This window comes from Anopheles aquasalis, chromosome 3, assembly GCF_943734665.1.
Source record: "Anopheles aquasalis chromosome 3, idAnoAquaMG_Q_19, whole genome shotgun sequence".
NCBI classification, from domain to species: domain Eukaryota; kingdom Metazoa; phylum Arthropoda; class Insecta; order Diptera; family Culicidae; genus Anopheles; species Anopheles aquasalis.
In genome coordinates this window covers 55,485,892-55,505,473 of record NC_064878.1, presented here as the reverse complement: position 1 = coordinate 55,505,473, position 19,582 = coordinate 55,485,892, and the positions used below count along the sequence as shown (strand labels likewise).

The 19,582-nt window shown below is 50.9% G+C and overlaps 4 protein-coding genes across 6 annotated transcripts in view; 3 read left to right on the top strand and 1 right to left on the bottom strand.

Annotated features, from left to right (window-relative positions):
- LOC126576461 (serine-rich adhesin for platelets) overlaps window positions 1-10,339 on the bottom strand; it is a 54,369-nt gene extending 44,030 nt beyond the window's left edge. The window contains exons 1-2 of one of the 2 annotated variants that reach the window (XM_050237735.1): window positions 10,244-10,339; window positions 4,114-4,611 (exon numbers count right to left, since the gene is read on the bottom strand). The gene's annotated coding sequence lies outside the window, so the exon portion shown is untranslated. Of the gene's footprint in view, window positions 1-4,113; window positions 4,612-9,529 lie in introns of both variants that reach the window. The other variant, XM_050237734.1, reaches the window with a different exon arrangement.
- On the top strand, window positions 7,147-8,168 carry LOC126576474 (uncharacterized). The gene has a single exon (XM_050237752.1). It carries the CDS (start codon window positions 7,289-7,291, stop codon window positions 8,075-8,077), a length of 789 nt encoding a protein of 262 aa, XP_050093709.1. The 5' UTR covers window positions 7,147-7,288; the 3' UTR covers window positions 8,078-8,168.
- Window positions 10,340-13,652: 3,313 nt separating the features above from the next.
- LOC126576466 (Bardet-Biedl syndrome 1 protein) lies at window positions 13,653-16,057 on the top strand. Its single transcript, XM_050237745.1, has 5 exons — window positions 13,653-13,663; window positions 13,819-14,087; window positions 14,154-15,106; window positions 15,149-15,658; window positions 15,989-16,057. Exons 1-5 carry the CDS (start codon window positions 13,653-13,655, stop codon window positions 16,055-16,057), a joined length of 1,812 nt encoding a protein of 603 aa, XP_050093702.1.
- A 697-nt stretch (window positions 16,058-16,754) lies between these two features.
- Window positions 16,755-19,478, top strand: LOC126576475 (acyl-CoA-binding protein homolog). 2 transcript variants are annotated; one of them, XM_050237754.1, is made up of 3 exons: window positions 16,755-16,839; window positions 18,771-18,877; window positions 19,064-19,478. In XM_050237754.1, the coding sequence occupies exons 2-3, from the start codon at window positions 18,869-18,871 to the stop codon at window positions 19,310-19,312; spliced, it is 258 nt and encodes an 85-aa protein (XP_050093711.1). In that variant the 5' UTR covers window positions 16,755-16,839; window positions 18,771-18,868; the 3' UTR covers window positions 19,313-19,478. The 2 variants fall into 2 exon arrangements, with proteins under 2 accessions (XP_050093711.1, XP_050093710.1); XM_050237753.1 differs by having other exon boundaries at window positions 16,823-17,225.
- The last annotated feature ends 104 nt before the right edge of the window (window positions 19,479-19,582 follow it).

Sequence of the window (19,582 nt, the reverse complement as noted above, 5' to 3'; positions counted from 1 at the left end):
CCGCTGAGAGAAATTCCAAAGCTGGCAACGAGAACGGGTTATTGTGTGGTATTCGTTCCTTCGTGTCTTGTCGGAAAAGTGGCCCTTTACGGCTCGGTGCCTCGATCAGATGCTAATAAGCCCTCGTGGCCTTGTCGCTTGCTCGCGTTCACCGTATTAAAACCGATTAATCATGTCCCGAAGGGCGACTCGACGCGGTGATAAGCTATCGCGTCACCGGTGCGCTCAATTATGTACCGATAAGAGCGACAGCCAGGAAACCAGTTCCGTGCATGCTATCCATCCGCGTGCTTCTTGGCCATTTGGCAGCGCGTCTTGACTGGTGTGGTTGACAGTTTCTCAGAGGATTCCTTTCTTATCATCACCAATGAGAATGAATGCCAATTGCTAGCTGCTCTACATGACTTCAATGGGAGCCTTCATAAGTGCATACTGTAAAGCTAGAGGATCTAACAAAGCTCCTCCTATCAAAGATGATTAGTAGGAGAGAAGAAGAAAATAAATAAAAGCAGAGAACTGTGTGCCACTGTTAAAAGGAACCACAATTTTATAAAAATGCGAAATCCCAGAATAACGGCCAATTCAACGTTTCATTCAGCGAAGCATTTCAGCGTAAACAATTGCACACATCTAGGAGGAGAGAAACATTGCGCCTAAGGGTATGCAATTGTGAACCTTTTTCTCGCTCACTCTTTGGTGCGAAAGCGAAACAAAACATCATTAAAAATTCCGTTACCTCTCTTGCACCACGAAATCTCGCTTATTTTGGTGATAAATTAGAAGAAAATGTATAGGATTGTGGTACTGTAAGACACAAGATCGTCGAGGCACAAAGGCACAGCAGTTGTTGGTGGGGGACTCGAGTTTTTGGGGGTCCCCCAGCTCCCGAGCAAAAAGCCCCCGAGCGAATCATCGATTCCGATCGTGGACACTAATCGGTATGATCTTCGCAGCAGCTCTTTAAGAGTAGCTTGATGGCTTTGAGTTCGTCCACAATCAATTATTAATGATGCCAATTCCTTCTGTCCCTCCTTCATAAACAAAAAAAGTGTGTAAAGAGTTGTCCCTAACGCGGAAAAGGCGAAAGCCCAAAGAGCTGCATGCTGCCAAAAACCCTCCAGACACTGGGCACCGGAATGAAAACGGCCTTCACCATTGCTGGCCTTTCCAAATCCTATCACGATACCAAACGGTCGTGGTGTCCATTTCCATTTCATTCGCCCGGAAGCGCTTCCAACCCGGACGATCTCAAATATGAACCCCTTGCGCCCCTTGAGTAGACAGCCACCGAATCGTGCGCGGATAATAGCTTCGGTTCGGCCTCTAGAGAACCAGAGCTTCGATTGCAACCGTGAGCAAGATAGATTTACGAATAGAAACCTTCCGATTGCGATGCCCAGGCACCCCAAAACAAATTGCTTCAGCCAGGTTGGGCCAACGGTTTGGGCCGGTGAAAGGTTGTTAAGGTTTCGGATCCAAAGACACGCTCGAAAAATGGCCGATTAATCAAATGGACATGCTTAGCCATTGTGGAGATGGGGATTCGCGAATTGGGCGTTAGTTTTTGGATGAAGAGGAGGAGAATCCGGGGAGGAAACACTCGTTACACTCTCTGGGCCGCTCGCTCACAGAGTAGGTGTTGCTCAACATCATTTACATCATTCCCGGTTGATGACGACGGCATCTAATGTGACCCGGGAGCCCAGCTACGGGTATCCCAGCTACTGGGGGCCTCGTTCACTCCTCTGTTTAGACAACACACGCCCTGCCCTGCTGTTTGGCTTGAGCTTGAGAGGTTTCTTTAAAATAATAATCGGAAAAGGGCGTTCCAGACCTGGCAACGAACCAGAGGTTTTGAGGAATCCATCCACGTTCCACGCTCGTGAGCGGGGCACACGAAAAGCAAAAGCACGTGGTGGCGAAAGCACGTGTGAAATTTCACTTTTCATTATATTTTCGATTTCAGCACCATCCGAACCATTCGTGTACATTGTGAGGCACGATCACGCGTAGCTGATCCGGACGCAAGCGCACGCAAATCGTGGACCTCTCTCTCGCTCTCTGTTGGGCGCCGGTCATCATGATAAAGCATATATTTACTTCCTCCCCTGGCGCTGGCGCTGTCGGTGCGTCTCTGTGCCGTGCGGTTTGTTTTGCTGCTTTTACTGTCCCCGCCCGTGCCCTGCAGCATGCAAATTAATCAGACAAACAGTGTGACTCCCAACGATCGTCTGCGATCCGCGAATCGATTGCACAATTCTCTGATGAACCAAAACGAGGGGTAGGGGCAACCTTTTGGCATTAATTCCACATCAACACGAGTGTCCTTTCATTGTTGGCGCTGCATCGATTGCCTAAATACAATCCACTTATGCTATTAAGCAAGCAGTGAGTGATCATTGCACTCTTGGCGCTTAGCTGGTGCCCGGTACCACTCAAGACAGAAGGCCGGAATCATAAAGGTTGGACAATTTGAAGCCCTGAAATGAATCCAAACACTGGTGGCACTGAGCGAGTCGTTAAGTGGGTCCGGGGGCGGGTAAAATTCATTTCAAGGTTTCAATCACATACTCCCCGAGCGCGCGCACGCACGCAATCGATCTTGCGGTGGCCATTAAGTTGATCAGCTGATGTGTGATCGTATATTCGGAGTCGAGAATGGGTTCCAACCCTTTCAGCACCTCAGCTTCGAGCTAAGGTCACGCTCGTCGCGATTGTCTGATTCATGGAGCCCTCAAATGTCCTTCCGAAAACGGGGGGAAGTACAACCAGCGCGATCACGGCGAGGTACCAAGATCACAAACACTACAAGCTCCGGGAGCGGGACTTTCACTTGACGGAGAAGAGGGCTCCAGCGACTGATGAGCCATCGGTGGTGTGTCATCGAAACCGAGGCGCGCTTGGGGCCACTGTGTAGTGACTCTACGAATACACGTCTGTCGCCGAGAAAGGTGTAGGAATGCACCGCCTACGATGCATTTTTCACGTGCCACCGTCGTGCTGGACATGAATGATGATGGAGCGGTGACCGTCCGGTGATCGGGCTGAAATCCGGTTATCCACCAACCGAGCGAGCCCTCCGCACACCAGCAGCGGCAGAAGGTCAAAGTCGACGACAACAACCCAAAACTCCAGGGAACCGGATTGTGGTAACTGAATGACTGACTGAGAGGGAGGGAACGAGGTTCCGAAACGAGTCGGAACCAAATTCGATTGGTTCTGCTGGTTGGCTGGTTGGTTTGTGGCCCACTTTCAAAAAATCGATGAAATGGTCGAAATTTAAACTAAAACTTCGTCGCAGTCGCGGCACGAAACAAAGCAAAACGCGAGTCAACTCAAAAAACGGGATTACGTTTTCCTGCGAGCGGGGGGGTGGACAACCCCATTGGACCACGAATCTCGCTTGGATGTGACCTCAAAACGGGAAGCGTTTGCCCGGTGCGGTGGTGGAATGGGACGTCTCGGACTAACGGAATTGTCAATTCTGCGGGTTCCAGAACGTGCCCGGAATGGTATGGAGCGAATGGAGTCGCCGTGTGGTCGTGTGTGGGATTACGGTGCTTATTAGCACATCTCGCGCAGTGGGATGTAGCAGAAACACATCTCTCTTCACTGGCGAGTGTCATTTCGTGGTGACCGATCTGACCGATTTGCATAGATTAAATGGGAGAGAACGTTTTGGATCCTTTTAGTGGCATTGTCGTGAGCTTCTCTTCGCAATCGACGCAACACAACGGACCTTGAGGTGAACGTTGTTTCTCATCGGAATGATCGAACGAATCGAAGCACACCGTCGTGCCGCAAGAGGCCTACTAAGGTACTCAGAGTATCTAGTTCAAAGCCAACTGCTCAACCTGCGACGGATCTGAGTCACCAAACGGGCGTACGAACCAAATGGATGTCTGAAGGTCTGGCGTGCCGCATTTGATGTGATACACGCATGAGCGAAGCAAAAGTGGTCCCCGTGACAAGCGGCCAGCACCATATGTGAGTTGACGACACACGTTCTAGTATTCTCCGAACTGCACGTTCATACACCATGTAAGAAGCAAAAAAATAAAGATGCCAACATCTCTTCTCTTAACGGTGCTAACCATACGGAGAGTAACTTACCCCATTTTGAAGGTTGAACTTAACGCGTCCGAAGGTCCAGTAACAGGTAACGGCCAACGAAATCCGCACGATCTAGTTCTATGAAGCACACAATCCAAACCCAAGGGCTCTCTCGTCGTAGTCGTACTAACTTCTGCACTGAAAGTAATCACTGTTGTTGTTTAAGCAGCACGACACACGCAGCTCGCTTGGATCACACTCACTTTATTCTCACTTCCAACTGCCAACCACATTACCGTAAACACATTTCAAATGATGATGGCCCACGTTTGCGTGGCTTTCTTTTTCTAATTTCTTCCTTTTTTCGGCACTTTCCAGCCGAACGCAACGAGTTTTAATAACACTTTTCGACTTCCGATCTCACTGACACAAAGTTGACTCGCGCGTGCTCGTTTACCGGAGTAGCATCAGCGCTGGGGATTTACGGTTCACAATTTGTGATAAAAATTAGCATGTTCACGGGCACCAGCGAGTTCCTTCTCCAGCCGCGTACAGTTTCTGCAAAGAAAGGGAGGCGAATAACCCCAAGAGGAGGAGAAGATCGTGTTTAGAATGCGAATCCGTTTACTGGATGGTGTTGGTGACGGTGATAGAGGGATGAGCAAGATGCTGAAGCTGCCTGTTGGTAACGGAAAAGGGGAGTTCACAGAGTGTAGCTCTATGATTTCTGTTTTAGTTTGAAATTTCCTGCTGTATCATGTTCTTCCTTGAAACCGAGAACTGGTGGTAGTAATTTATGGTTAGTAAAAAATAACGAAACGGATCTGCAAGCGTTATAGGAAGCATGTTTTAAACCAAAAGCACCCACTCCATGTTCACTTGGAATTCTATAAAAAAAAGCTTAGACCGCGAAGCTATTTGTTCATGTTACAGGCGGGGGGTCACAACCTCACCGAACCCCGGTTCGCATAAGGTTCCGTTCCAGACATTATCTTCATCCGCCGGCATATACCCCATTGTTGCTTCGGCGTCATATATTGCTTCCCAGAATTGTCTTTTCTCTCAGCAAACCAGCCCTTGGTGCAACATCTATACACAATGCACGGTAGCCAAACAGAAGATTTTCCACGCCCACAGGAGCGAAGGGGGCGCTTTCTTCCCACCGGAACCCCCGTTTCATCGGTGACCCCTGGTGCCGGTGATCGTTTCGGTTTCATTTTCACTCTTACTGAGAGAACAACATAGAGAGATAATGATCGCTGGGTACTGGTACTGGTGGGAGACAATTAGAGGAGTTGACCGAGGAATTTCCGACACTGGTGCCATACTACACCGCAACCGGCATGTGCGGTTTGCAGACGATTAGATTCGATCCAATCTGATGCCATGTGCTTGTGTCACTGTTGGTGGCGGTCTTTTGCGCCAGTTTCTTAAACCAGAATTTCGAGTCGGGCTAGGTAAAACCCCGAAGGCACGGGTGGGGTGGGAACGGGCCTCTTCGTTTTATGTAATCTTCCTCAAATCACTTCGTCGGTGTCGGTGTCTCCGGGTCTCGGTGGTCCCGGGTGTGCGTCAGGTGGTCCATATTTTGAAACTTGCACCACGGACATCACGGACGGTAGTTTACGGTTGATATGGGCATGATTCACCAGCTTACCAGCGTCCTCGGTCCAGGTCCGGTTCGCGGACTCGACTCGACTGGCTCGGCGAGTGATGCAAAATTGTGTAACGGCCAGAGGGTTGGAACCGTACAAGCGCAACAATGACGCAAAGGACGGTACGTTGGATACTAACTTCACAACATAAATTGCATTAGAAAGAAAGAGGATGCCCTCGCTTAACGGTGGCAATTGCACTTCAGGCGCTTTAAAATTGTGAAAATGTGTTGAAAGAAAGTGAACTTCCCCGCAGCACCACGCCATTCACGGTGCTACGGCGTAGAACTCGGTGGACACGATTTCCCTCTCGGTTTAAGGTCACTTGCAGACAGGCCGGAATTGGCGATAAAACCCTTTCGATGGTGCCAGCACCCCCTATACACCCCGGTCAAGCTAATGGCTTTACCTATGTGCTGTGGCCGTGCGCTAGAGAACCGGTTAAACGACGTTGCTGAGGTCGGAGAGATTATCTTTCCGGTCGCTTCTTCGGTTTGATAGTGCACCGAATGCACCGAATGGAGCAGGTTCGTTGCCTGCATGAAAAGTGAATCTTTTCTTCAAACAGGACCCCCGGAGGGTGCGAGCAAATTTACCCGTTTGGCATGGTTGTATCTTTACACGGAAAGGTGAAAGGAAGCCAGGAAAGCTTGGGAACGACAGCCTCCTTCTAGCGCTAGTCACTTCATCATACATTCAATTAAATAAAAGCAGTCATCAAAAGTGATGCGTGTTTGTCTCCGCAACCTTCGGGGGGACGACAAGCATACTCATTAGCACCGTCGGCGTTACATATGCTGAAGTCGTGACATAAGTATACACGGTGCGTAGCATACCGAGGCCATGTTTGCAGCCCATAGGAATGCAAGGACGCATTCAAGTTTCCGCATGATGCCATACAAGGGTAATTAGTGTTAGGATGGCATGGCTGAAGATCTTTTAAACGAGGCTGATGCATCGCCATTGCAGACAGCCAGATCTAATAGCCGCGCACATGTAACATCACGGGCAAGGTTCCCCTTTTTTGCTCATCACGGGTGGTAGTGGTTTATGTTTAGAATTTAACGCAATCTCATAGCGGAGGCATTGTCGAGACAACAAGGACTTTATGGTCGAGTCTTTTTTGTCGAGAGTGGGAGAACTTTTAATGGTTACGATAAAAGTGAAGAGCATATTTTTCAACTGTTAAAGCTCTCTCGTTTCTGCCCCGTTAGGCCCAATTTGCACTTCGAAAAGCATCGCAGTATTTTTATTGAATATATTTTTAATTAACTTCATTAGTAGACAATTGAGCAAGACAGGTTTCACCAAAATAAATTTACTTAAATTCCGAATAACGCGCCAATTGTGATTTTCAAATATGGCCTCCATCGCAGCAACACTCGCTCACTGTGCCGGGATTTTGACAGCGCACTGTTTTGACAGATCCCAATTTTTTCCGCCAAACTCGAATTCCCAGCCTTTTCCAACGTGTTTTTCCGGACAATTTTCCGTTATTCCGTGTTTTCCCGTAAATTCCGGGCTGCTCTCTAAGTTTGTCTGGCGTGTTTTGTTCCCTGGCTCCAGCAGATTAGCAGAAAATGGATAAAGACGACGACAGCGATGCTACGATCCCAGCCACCCCGGAAGAGCTTGATGTTGCGATGGTGAACGAAATCCCGGGCGACGATTCTGTCCTCATCGTGGAAAGCACACCTCCCCCGGTCATCACGCTATCCTCGGACGATGAAACATCGAACGCGGCGGGAGGGAATCAGCGCATCCAACGCCGGCAAAGAATAAAATCCAACCGATCACCGGTGGATTTCGTCGATCTCAGCAACGTTCCCACACCCGGCCCGGCGCCGGATGGCTACGAACAGTATCGCCGGCAGATCCGTATGCGTCTGGCCGAAGGCAGGGGGCACAATGATTCCGATCTACAATACCGCAACGCACCGGCTATCGCGCACCCCCCGATAGTGGCAACAGTCGACCTAAGTGACGTTTCCATACCCGGCCCGTTCCCGGGAGTCAGGCAACATCTTCTCCGGAACCGTCTTAACTTCGAGACGACAACTCCCCCGGGACAGGGGCGAAGTGTATCTGAACAAGAAAACCGCAACCCATCGGTCACCGCGAGCTCACCGCCAGCAGCAGCAGCAGCACCAAACGTACCTGCTGCTTCTCCCCCGAGGATTATCTGCCCCGTATGTTATGAACCGCTGGCGCCAAAGGAACCATATTCGACCAACTGCGGCCACCTGTTCTGCCGTGAATGCATTTCAAACATACTCCAGATCTCCAAAAAGTGCCCCATGTGCAACAAGCCTTTGAAAGGCAAAGCTGCGGTTCATCGTGTCTTTCTAACCGACGGCGTCACTCATTAAAATACTCACTATCGAAAGGCGAACCAGAGAGCTCTTATATTTTACTGTTGAACTGTACAAATGAATACGCCCATTGGCGATAGGTAATAAATATATGTTCTGTATTATGCGTTTAGAAATGGGCAGCGTGTTACAGCTTTTAATTCTTCGGCTTCGTGTGTGCGAAAGAAATGAATGATCCCAAAAACCCACGGTATTCATTGGACACTTTGATCGGCAGAAACACAGGATCGTAATCGAGATGGCCTTCCTCACAGCACTAGAATGCTAGCAATGCGTTCGTCGGTAAGAGACAGGCCAGAATCGCATACCGGCCTTACCGAAAAGGTCGCGCGTTGTTGACGGAACATCCCCCCATACCCTCCCTTTACTGCTGGTGCAGGCGGCATTTACTGCCATCATTGGGTTGCAATCAGCTGTTATAACAAACCCACCCTCTTTCCCCTCCTTGATCCATAGCCCCCGTGGGGGGGGGGGGGGGGGGGGCAGCTCTGATTGTGCTGATACTGCACAAAACAGTCACGTACCCTCTCGTCGCATTTGAATAAAACTGCAAAACAAAAAGGCAGCGACACCGATGCGTGCGATTTCTTGTGCACGCTTACCACGCTGCGCGGCAATCGAATCGCGTAGCTCCGCACCCCGTGGCCACTCTGAGTCATTGGCTAGGGAGCCCCGGGCCTGCAGAAATCCGGAGCGCCTTTCTCTCGCGCAAACGAAGAATAGGGACCAACGGACTGGGGTGGTAGCTATGCGGAAGCGCGTGCTACAGCCGGCCAAGAAGGCAAGTCCTGAACGCATCAAGAAACTGGTTTGATCTTCTTATCGCCGTTCTTTGTGAGTTGTTGCTCTCCTCTGCGGGCACGGCCGAGCGAGATTCTCGACCATCCGACAAAGAGAGTATTTCTTTGCGATGTGGCAGTTATGACCACCGGTCGTTGTCTTGCGCTTGGACATGATGGGATGAAGACCGGGTGACTCATCGCCATCAGGTGATCGTGAGATGCCACGATCACGAGGAAATCGAGACACGACACACGAGGGGAAATACCGCATTCGAGGCGAGTAGTTTTGTGGCCCTCACTAAGGCCGATTGGCTGAGGATCGATAGCAGAATGTGCAGACCAGCAGCAGGCAGACGGCTTGCGAAGGCGTCAGCAACTTTCTACACTCGTGTGCAATTTACGTAAAACGCTTGGTAAATATTGGAATGCAATACATGATAAGATATGGCAAGCCATTGTTTACTCCCATACGAGTGTACTGAAAGGCAATATAAAGATACCAGATACCAGAGATAGAGGATACGCCACTTTCGAACGTTGAATCGATTTTGCAGAACATTCTTGTTACTGAACTACCAACCAGCAGCAACAGCAGCAGCCTCAGCATTGGCAAGAATGAAAATCATTAACCATCACGCGAAGAAAGCTCAAAGAGAAACCAACTTACTTAACGTGAACCGGAACTGAAAAGGTCGCAGGTCACACAGCACCGTCTGAGCTTTAGTCCGGAGGGCAAAACAATGCCGAAACCGTGCCCAACTCTCGTTCAGTAAAACAATTTCTCAGCGGCTTTTAACGAGACACCGAACGCCACTTTTCACCAATTTTCACTTTCTCGCTCTTGTTACAGAGGTTTTTTTTTTATTTGTGGGGAGGAATTTGCGGGAACTTGAAATCCGTGACGCCACCTCACATCAGCACAAATCACACCACAGCACCTCTTTTTATCGGTCACAACCTACTAGAACATGGATTTACAGAAGAATCCATGAAATCATGGAACACCGAACCGAAGCGCATAACTTAACATTATCATCCGTTAAGCAGCGACGGTTGATTAGCTGCCCCCCCGGGGCGCGAAGGGAGAGAACGAATTAATGATAATATAGTAACGGTATCCGAAGAGGGGGGCCCAAAAATTTAAACCACTTTAAGGGCCACGGCGTCTGACGAAATGAGAACATTCAACCCACTCCAATCACAAGCACACACCCCGTAGGGAACACCACCATTTATGAGATAAAAACCACTTCAGAAGAACCGGCAGAGTGGGGACCACTAGCATTTGGCCACCCTTTGGTTCACATTTCATTTGAACCGCTAAATTCTGCTCACTGCACTGCTCGCGTACTGAAACTCATGATCATATTTTCGATCGTACCTCACAAGTTCACACTTTACGCGAGGAAAGTTTAAATCGTTTCGACGCCACTAGTTAAAACTGTTTTGCTGCCTCGTTGGCTCAACCGTCCGGTCGATTCCGCGCACTCGTGTAGACTGGCGCGCGCCTCCATCACAGCACGCCGATGCTCGATGCGGTTCCGCGGGCGACAACCACGCCACCTCTCGTCCGTCCACAACCTACTCTCTCTCTCTCTCTCTCTCTCTCTCTCTCTCTCTCTTTCTCTCTTCATTCAGTGTATGCGCGAGATGGTGGCGATCACAAGGAATGCACTCACGGATCTGGCGGCTCTCTTGTGGGGCCACTAGCTTCGTTTAGCCGTTCGACACCGAGCAAGGCAATTGCATTAAGTAGTAAGGCGATGTGTTGGGCTCAGATCGATGGTCATGGCATGCGCAAGGCGAACGCGAGCTTAGAACGGAACGGAGATCAGTACGGATCGATGGCGGTAACAACAGAAAACAGAAAGTCATGCCAACCAACGGGTTAACCTTGTGCACTCCGTGGTATGTGGTGCCGCTTGACACTGCCACCAATCGTTCACGGTGGCTCTCGCGTTTCCGGAGGTCAGCGGCAGGCCGAGCCGAAGAAAGTACTAGACTGTTGGATGGTAGGTGACTTCAGATCACGAAATGTTGCAGCATCCTATTGACATCAGAGAAAGGGAGACAGAGCGAGGATCATTCAATTAGCATCATTAATGACGTGAGATCCGCTTGTTGTCAACGAAGACAATCCGTGGCAGATCCATTTCCAAAAACTTGGAACCAAATTGGATGACGAAGAACACTCCTCTCGACACTCTTTGGGTTCGTTTGTTGCTGCGTTGGTGAGCTTAAGAATGGAACCACCACCACCAGCACCAGCAGCAGCACCAGTGTGTGGGGTCGAGATCACATTAAAAATGCAAACAGACTCCAGCCAGGGGAGAGCGCGAACCGTTCGGTCACCATGAGGTGGGGGTGGCCACGGTATGGACCACGTCCCACAGCCGTCTGCTCCGTGACTGTAGTTTGTGATCTGTGCCCCGAGTGGAGTGTGTCTGTGTGTTTGCTGCTAGCGCAGAGATTGGCACGGAAACATACCGGGGGCGCGTATACGCAAAGTGGGACGCAATTGACGCCGCGCCACGGTACGTACGGCCCCGAGGCCGAGCTCGTGATCTTGCGGTGGATTAATTTGAATAGAAATCTTACCGTTCTCTTGCCTTCTCTCTCTCTCTTTCTCTCCTCTACAATCTCTTTTCCACGCCACGAGCAAACGTTCTTGAAGGACGTTGACACTGCGCCTCAACCCGTACCGCACCGCAGCCCCGCCGCTCGCAGCTACTCCGTTGAGTGATCTCAACGATCGCACAAGACAGTTGGATGATGGAAACGGTTGATTGGGTTCCCGTTGCCTACTGTTGCCGGTAGTTTGAAGTCATAGCCGACTTAGCTTGGCAAGTAAAATGGAGAACGAACCACGTATCGCCGTAGTCGCAGTGTTGAGAGGCTCATCCAAGTGGGCTTTCTCTACTGCTGCTTATCGGAAATTCCCCCTTACACGCGATGTAAGGCCTCACCTATAATTGCGCTAGCATAATATGATAGATCAACCGTAAAATAACCGTTTATCAATCGGGCAGTACATGCTGCTTCTGTGTGCACTTTCACTTTCTTCCGGTACACTTTTATGCAAAGCGCGGCGGCACAGAGAGAAAGGAAGAGGATGAGACGATAGGGTCAGACTTCGATCAGGAGGGACCCCTCCACAACGTACGCACCAAGCACGGTTCGTTGGATGGCATTCCGTCGGGTCGAGGGTGTGTCTCGCGGTACTTTCCTTCGTCGGCCTGGTTGGCTATCGCAAGGTCGTCCGGGCGTACGGCACTTCTCTAAAGGTTAATGAGGTGCAAGGGCTGTTGGTTGTTTGCACAGATAGCAGCAGCTCTCGGAGCTTAAACTGAAGTAGAGAGTGAGAGAGAGAAAGATTTAGAGGGCTTAGCGAGAAGTTGACCGATACCGCACAGTGTGTCCATCGTTGCACGTCGATAAACCGATCCACGAACTTGTCAACGAGTCAACAGGGAGGTCGATACCATTGGTTCGACAAGCCACCCTCTCGGAGGTAACTACAACCTGCCTGGAGTGTAAAGCGATGAAGCCAAAGCGATGCCATCGACCATCGGCCTTCTCCATGATTCATGCTTCCTCCACCAGCGCTTCACGCGTCGGTCCCTGATTCAAGCTTTTCTCTAATCCGCAACCTTCCCGCCGTTCTGTCACCGTTCCACGGCGTAGATCGCAAAGGAAAAGTGTGACAAAATGTGTGTGTTTGTGTGTGTGTTGGACTTGCAAATCAACAGAGCAAACAGCTTCACGGCTGTAACCACAGGCCACTGCACCTCACCTCACCTCACCTCGCCATACCAGCAACATCCAACGGAACGCGATGCGACCGCCACTGAGACAAACATGATTTAGTGTCGCGGCCCCGGACATGCCTTGTGGCCGACGGAGACCTTGTGTCGGCTCTACTAATAACTCATTGATGGCTCCGGCTAGCTCGCTGGCTGGCTACAAGGAAAATGTGTTTTCCTTCACCACACTACGTCGTGCGTACGGCACGTTTCACACTTTCCTCGCGCTCGGAACTGACACGGTGGCTGTCGCTGGCACTCTGGCGCGACAACTACTGACCGAGATTTCCACCAAACCCCAGCAGCAGTGGTGGAGGTACGCGCAGGGAAAATGGAAAACCTGTCCTGCGCGGTTCCCTAACCTACCGTACACCACCACGGCCATTGATTAATCGATCGACTGATGAGCATAAAGCAGTAGCAGCAGCAACCGTGGGAGGACAGCTTCCTGCCAAGCGGAGCATAAATAATTGACCATCGTCCGGGAAGGTTCAACGGACCACCATCGGATCGATCGGTTCGGGGCGGGGGGAAAATGGCGAAAGTCGTTGATTCCTCTGCCGATCGGTCGCTTGGTCGATGTTTTCACTTGTCACGCCATTCCTCGCGCGATGGTTGGGCGTTAAAATTAGAATCCGTTTCGTTGCCGAGAACGCCCTCCATTCCTGCCGTTGTCCTCATCAAACAATCATGCGCATCGCGAACGACGGTTAGTAATGGCGCTGCGCTGATTCAACAGGTTGCCTACAGGAAGGGTGCAATATTATGGCGCCGACATGCTGCCATGGCAACCATTATTGGAGGCAGCAAAACACAAACGACAAACAAGACGACCCAAAACGGGCGCATCGGTTGTTCCGTGGTGCACTCTAGCTGCGGTCTGTAGCAGGCTGGTCGTGACGGTTTTGAGGTTAATTCAATCTGTTTCGGTTTCCCGGTGGCAAGCGTCCTCCATCATCATCATCATCATCAGCGGGGTGTGCAGGAATGTTTCTTTGGTAAGTGGCATCTTAGGGCGGGTTTGTGTGACCGCAAGTGACAGTTATGTTCCGGATGTTTCGGACGCGAGCCACGTAAAATTGGTACTGGTAACAGGGATCCGTTCCGCGTTCTCTCTGCTCTCATCTCCCCTCTCCCCCACCGGGAACAGTAGCAAACCCAAACCGACGGACAAATGGCTCGATGCACAGTGCGATGGTACGGCGGCCCTCCACACGCTGCCCTCCTGCATGACGCTGTGTGATCTGAAGAACGACAGTTACTACCAGCTGATCGTGGTCGATGTGCCGATGCTGGATTTCGAGGCCAAACCGAAGCTGAAGGTGTACAAGGGGACGAATCTGGTGAGCGAACAGCACCTGCCCGGGATACCGTGTGCGGTCGAGAGTCTTTACATTGGCGACCAGGAACCAAGGATACCGAGTGAGTAGCCCTCAGAGGGAGTGAACGAATTGTGTAGAGAGTAACCAGGGCTTTTCTCCCCACCAGTAATTGCAGTAGCCGTAGAATCATCCGTCCTGTTCTACCGTAACCTCAAACCGTACTACAAATACACACTGCCGAGCCTCACGGTGGAACCGCTCGAGATGGATGTATGGGAACGGATGCCGAACGAACGTGGCGATGCACTGGATGCCCTTATCGAAAGCTTACGCACGATCGAACCCTCACAGATGACGCTACAGACGCAGGAACTGCTTAGTCTGCCGGATGGCGAGCGTGGTGGCTACATTCAGGCCTGTGCGGAACGTAAACTGGAACGACTTTCGATCATCACCGCGATGACGACGATCAAGAAAGCGTCCACAGAAACGAAGGCCGCCTCTTGCCTTATCCTGGCGACCGAATGCGGTGAACTGTTGCTGCTCGATACGCAAGCGTTCGGTGTCCTGGCACAGGCCAAGTGTGGTCCATTCCGTGGGACACCGAGTTTACTGTCAGCGAGCGGCCAATACGATGTTGATTATCGCGTAGTGATAGCGACACGAGAAGGATCTCTCTATCTGCTACGAAAAGGATGGCTAGCAGGGCAACATATCGTCCGGTTGGAAGCACCGGCCGCCGGATTGGCCCTGCTACCGATCGACCAAACGATCGTGGTGGTGTGCATGAACCGGACACTCGTCTGTTACTCGAAGAAAGGCAAGAAACTGTGGATGGTCCGGTTGCCACAGCCAGCCGTCTGCATGACGCCCGTCTGTCTACCTCATCTCGGCATCAATCTCGTGTGCGTTGGGCTGAAAGGAGGCCTGGTCCAATTCTACAGCCAACGGAAGCTGGTCGATCAGTTCTACGCTCCGGAATCGGTCGCTTCACTCACCTTTGGCCGCCTGGGGCAGGAAGAGCACGTCCTCGTGCTGGTCACCGTCGATGGATCACTGATCGTGAAGATCCTAAAGCGGACGGCCGAATTCGTGACGACGGAGAACATCTACGGCGATGCGCCGGGTCTCGGAGATGGCGCTACGGAGATGGGATCGGAGGATAGCACCGCCCCACCACCCGGACAGCTACAGATACCGAAGAAAACGAAGATCTTTGTCGAGCAGACGCTGAGGGAAAAGAGCCATGCGGCCACGATCCATGGTTCGTTCCAGTCGGAGTTGTGGCGGATGCGATTAACGACGGCCCGAGCCACGATCGATGTAATCAACTCGGCCGACAGCAACATGTCCACGGTGGATGTTGGATTGGCACCGCTTAAACTGGCCGCGGAAGTGCTCGGGTTGGGCCCGGTGTTCAAATTGTTTCTGGTGCTGGAGAATATCTCGAGCCGGAAGGAAGCCACTGGGCTAAATCTGCTCATCCAAGCCGACCATCGGCACTATCTTGTCGATCGACCGTATCTTAGCCTACCGATGCTGGTTCCTGGGGCACCGGTACGGCTGGATTTTCGTGTCACCGTGTCCGTCGATCCGGCCGATGGTCTACCGCCGGTTGATTTGACACCGGAGAACTCCTACCTCAAGGTGTTGGTCTTTAAGACGGGTCAGGTAGGTATGATTAGGGGTGTGGCAGAGGATCACTGCAATTTTAATGATCCTTTATAGTGCCGGTGTTCAAGTTTGTGGGACTTGTGACCTGTTCAAGTCACGTGGCTGATCAACGGTTGTTTCAAATTCGTATGGAAAACGCTAAAAACGACCAAAACGATAAAAATATGCATGGAAGATTCGAATCGACCGTTTCTCGAAACTCTTTTCAGTCCGTTGGTTTAGCTAGTTTTTTAGTTCATAACTCTGTGAATAATGCTGTAAACTTGCCAATAATGCTATAAAATTAACGGATAATATTAATACTCTGTTTTCCCCAACACATTCCAGACCAAACCGCTCATCGCTTCAACCGTGGTTATGCCGCAACCGGAGCCGCAGATACTGAATTCCTTCTGAACCAGCGACCTCGAGAGGCCCGCGAGTAGTACAACAAACCTGCGAGGATCACTTAACGCACCGATTGTAATGCAGATATCTATTTGTTGCGGTGGTGAAGGAAGAACCTGTTCCACTCTGACGTGTGACGTGATAATCAAATGATATGCAAGACAAATAGCAAGGTTTTTTGCTTAATTATCCATCCGATCATCTGCAAACACATCACATTAATGGCCACTGACCACGAGTGTATCGGAAGATCGCTTTTGCATTTGCAGATGTCGGCTTCTCCCAACAAATGATGCATTTGAAACGTTTACTTTATCAATCATCCGTCTGATCGAATCGAGTCTTCTTCTCTAAAACGCTATCGCGATCAGCGCTGCACCGAAGGTGACCTGAAGCGGCTGGGAACAGCGGCTGCGTGTGTCATAAAGTTCTGTTCAAATATTGATCCGCCAGCAACCGAACCGCACTCCACAGCACTCCAGTCGTCCGCGCGAATTGCGCCCCTCTTCTCACGATAATGCTCAACGTTCGTCGATCGAATTCGTTTTCGCCTTAAACCTCTAAGTAGCAGCAGCAGCAGCAGCGACAGCAGGGGATTAAAGGAACCTTATCAAACTGCCCCTGCCCAGCCGGCCCCGGTCTCTGGCAGCCGCGACCTCGCGCGAGAACCTTTTTTGCCGTCGAACCGATTACGGAATGTCGATCGGTACCCCCTCCGAGCATCGGGCAGGGAGGTCTCCGGTACGCCGAACGGTCGTTCAGTTTGTGGTGAACCAGCGTTGGAATCAGAGGTGCGTACCGGGGGTCCTCCAACCATCTTTAAGTGGAAGTGGTCCGTCGGGGAGTTGATTTGCTTATCAGTAGCCGACCAAAACGGACGACCACTTGTCGCTGTGTGTTGAGCGTTCGCAAAGCAACCAATTTGAATTTCGTGTACCTCGTGCTCGTCTGAAGGTCAATTGAGGGAACGCGCACTCGGGTTGCGGAGTCGCCAGTGTCTGGCGTGCGCTTGCCAGCTGGCCGCATTTGCGCCACCGTAATCGACACGGTTCTTGGTCGCATCCGGCGAAGCAACAAGCCGAACGGGTCCGGGTCGGGTCCAGAGTGCTGCAACCAGAGACACCCTGATGCTGATTGGCATGCGAAAAGCGTATGCTGCCCACACAAACTGGACGAGGTCTGCATGTGTGCGATGTAGTGTGTATTGTGTTAATTGTGATTAGCAAGCGCACGCCAGCGCACTTACGCCGTGTACGTGCTCGATGCGATTGCAGTCGATCCGACGGTGTTGCTTCACTTCACGCAAAGCTCTACTAACGGTGGCCGCACACGATCGACAAGATACGATCTGTTCGCGCGTTACTCGGTTCTTAGCACCGGTTTCAATGTTTCGCGACACCGGAAGCAGCATTTCGTGTCGGTGTCTTAACGATGGACATTAATCACTACCTAAACGACCTTTGATGGTTGATTGTGTTGAACGCCAATCATAATTTGCATATTTTTTGGAACTCTTGTGCCGCTACCGAACGCGGATTACGATTAAACAAATCGACCGAAAACCGGCCACGATCGCCAGACCGGTCTTCTTATCATTTTGGAAGCAATTGATGCCTCTACTGATAGGGCCCCGATTGTCCATCCATTTTCGGCAGCGTCTGCGAATCCGTTTGCGTCCGGTTGGCCGGTTTGACCCAAAAAAAAAAAACAAATCCCTTACAACTCCTTTCGCTGCAGCAGCAGCACCAGTTTTGGGTGAATGCGATTCGGTGCACTGCAGTTCCATCCGCTGCGATCAGCTGGCGGTCCAGGAAGCGAAAGTACATTCGTTCGTACGGTCATGCACGGGGACATAAATGAAGGGAACATTTTTCGATGAAAGCAACACCGCGATCGCATGTTGGAACAGAAACGCAAGTGATAGGCGGTCACTGAGCGATTATATAGTGCGCTTATGGTAAAAGCTGCACGTCTTCGATACCTATCCCCCCCCTCCCCCCGTTGAATTGCACAATCAGACACATCAAGTGTCCGTGATGTAGTTGGGATTCACGTCGCAATGCCAGCCATTAGGCCAGAGACCGTATGGTGGAGGCCCAAAGTGAGTCTGAAAATGGTTCACAGTCCGTCGTTGGTGCTGCTGACGCAAAACGGTTCCTCCCAAAAGGTCGCTCCTTCACGATCGCCATGCGCTGTTTTTATCGAACGCCCAGTACTTGACGCACACATTTTTTGTCCACATTAATTGACCTCGAGACAAGTACGTCACCCCAGGTGCCGGTGTCTCTCCATGCGATGCGTTAAGAAGACTGTGTGCCTTTTCGATTCCAACGTTTTCTGGCGAAGTGGTTCCTCTTTTTTACGAGTGGCACAAGTGGCCAAATGGGTGCTGTGAGGGTCAAACAAGCAGCGGGTAACGCGTGCCGGATGGGGGTGTTAGGTCGCATCAAAATGACCTGGCATCATGACTTGATGGTCAAAGTCTATAGAGCATAAGGCGTTTTTTTTTACGATGGCATGGCGGCGGGAGCTTACCGGGTGGCCAGTTGTTCGTTCGAAGTTCATCCACGACCCACGATGGGAGGTACTCCAGATAACGTGGGCCGATTTTGCACTCGTGATAACGATTATCGCGACCGATGTTGCGGCTGGTGTTAATAATAAAATGGGGTTAACCGTTATTGATGGACTCTGTGCGGTTCTCGTTCCGTTCCATTTACAGGCCCCCCCTATTTCCGGACAAACCTCTCCCCCATCCGTCCTACTAGTCAACCCAAGCCAACCCGGTGTTACATCACTCGATTCCGGCCAACCATTATCATGGAGCAGGTAAGCTGCGAGGCGTGGTGTTGCTGCTGATAACACCCAGACCTGTGCCTAGGCCCTAGGGTGGCCAATTGACTTCAGCCACTGCTTTGCACGGCGGACCTCATTTTGCAATCGATTAACGATCGCTCGCACCCTCCCTTCTGTGGCTGATAACGCCTGATAACGTTCTGTGGTTTCTTGTTTCAGAAATTCAACGAATCGGCGGAAAAGGTGAAATCGTTCACGAAGCGACCGTCCGACGCTGAGCTGTTGGAGCTGTACGCCCTGTTCAAGCAGGCCACCGTCGGTGATAACGACACGGAAAAGCCGGGCATGTTCGACCTGAAGGGAAAGGCCAAGTGGCAAGCGTGGGCGGACCGCAAGGGTACATCGAAGGACGCCGCGATGGAAGCCTACATTAAGCTAGTCGACGAGCTGACGGCGAAATATCTGTAACGCACCGAAAGCCAAGGGTTTGGGGACGATTTTTTATTAATTTTTTGGAAGGGCCATGAAATCAGACCGGAATTGGGGAGCAAGATGATTTGGTGCAAGAATTATCTGTTCATTTTTTGTTGTATTTGCTTAAGACCAAATATACGCTTAACGTAAAGTGCGCCTATCCCATGTGGTTCCATTTTTTTATGAATTGGAAACCAGAACAGAAGATATTCTGCGGAAAATTGAAAATAAAAATGGAAAAGCCACTGCACTGGCCGTGCGGTA

Excerpts from the sequence above, each read along its gene's own strand:
- LOC126576466 (XM_050237745.1), top strand. Across the intron at positions 15,107-15,148 it reads CGGAGAACATCTACGGCGAT|GATAGCACCGCCCCACCACC; the intron begins GCGCCGGGTCTC and ends ATGGGATCGGAG. Across the intron at positions 15,659-15,988 it reads TGGTCTTTAAGACGGGTCAG|ACCAAACCGCTCATCGCTTC; the intron begins GTAGGTATGATT and ends AACACATTCCAG.
- LOC126576474 (XM_050237752.1), top strand. The coding sequence starts at position 7,289 with ATGGATAAAGACGACGACAGCGATGCTACGATCCCAGCCACCCCGGAA.
- LOC126576475 (XM_050237753.1), top strand. The coding sequence starts at position 17,201 with ATGCTGCCCACACAAACTGGACGAG. Across the intron at positions 17,226-18,770 it reads GCCCACACAAACTGGACGAG|GCCCCCCCTATTTCCGGACA; the intron begins GTCTGCATGTGT and ends TTCCATTTACAG. Across the intron at positions 18,878-19,063 it reads CAACCATTATCATGGAGCAG|AAATTCAACGAATCGGCGGA; the intron begins GTAAGCTGCGAG and ends TTCTTGTTTCAG.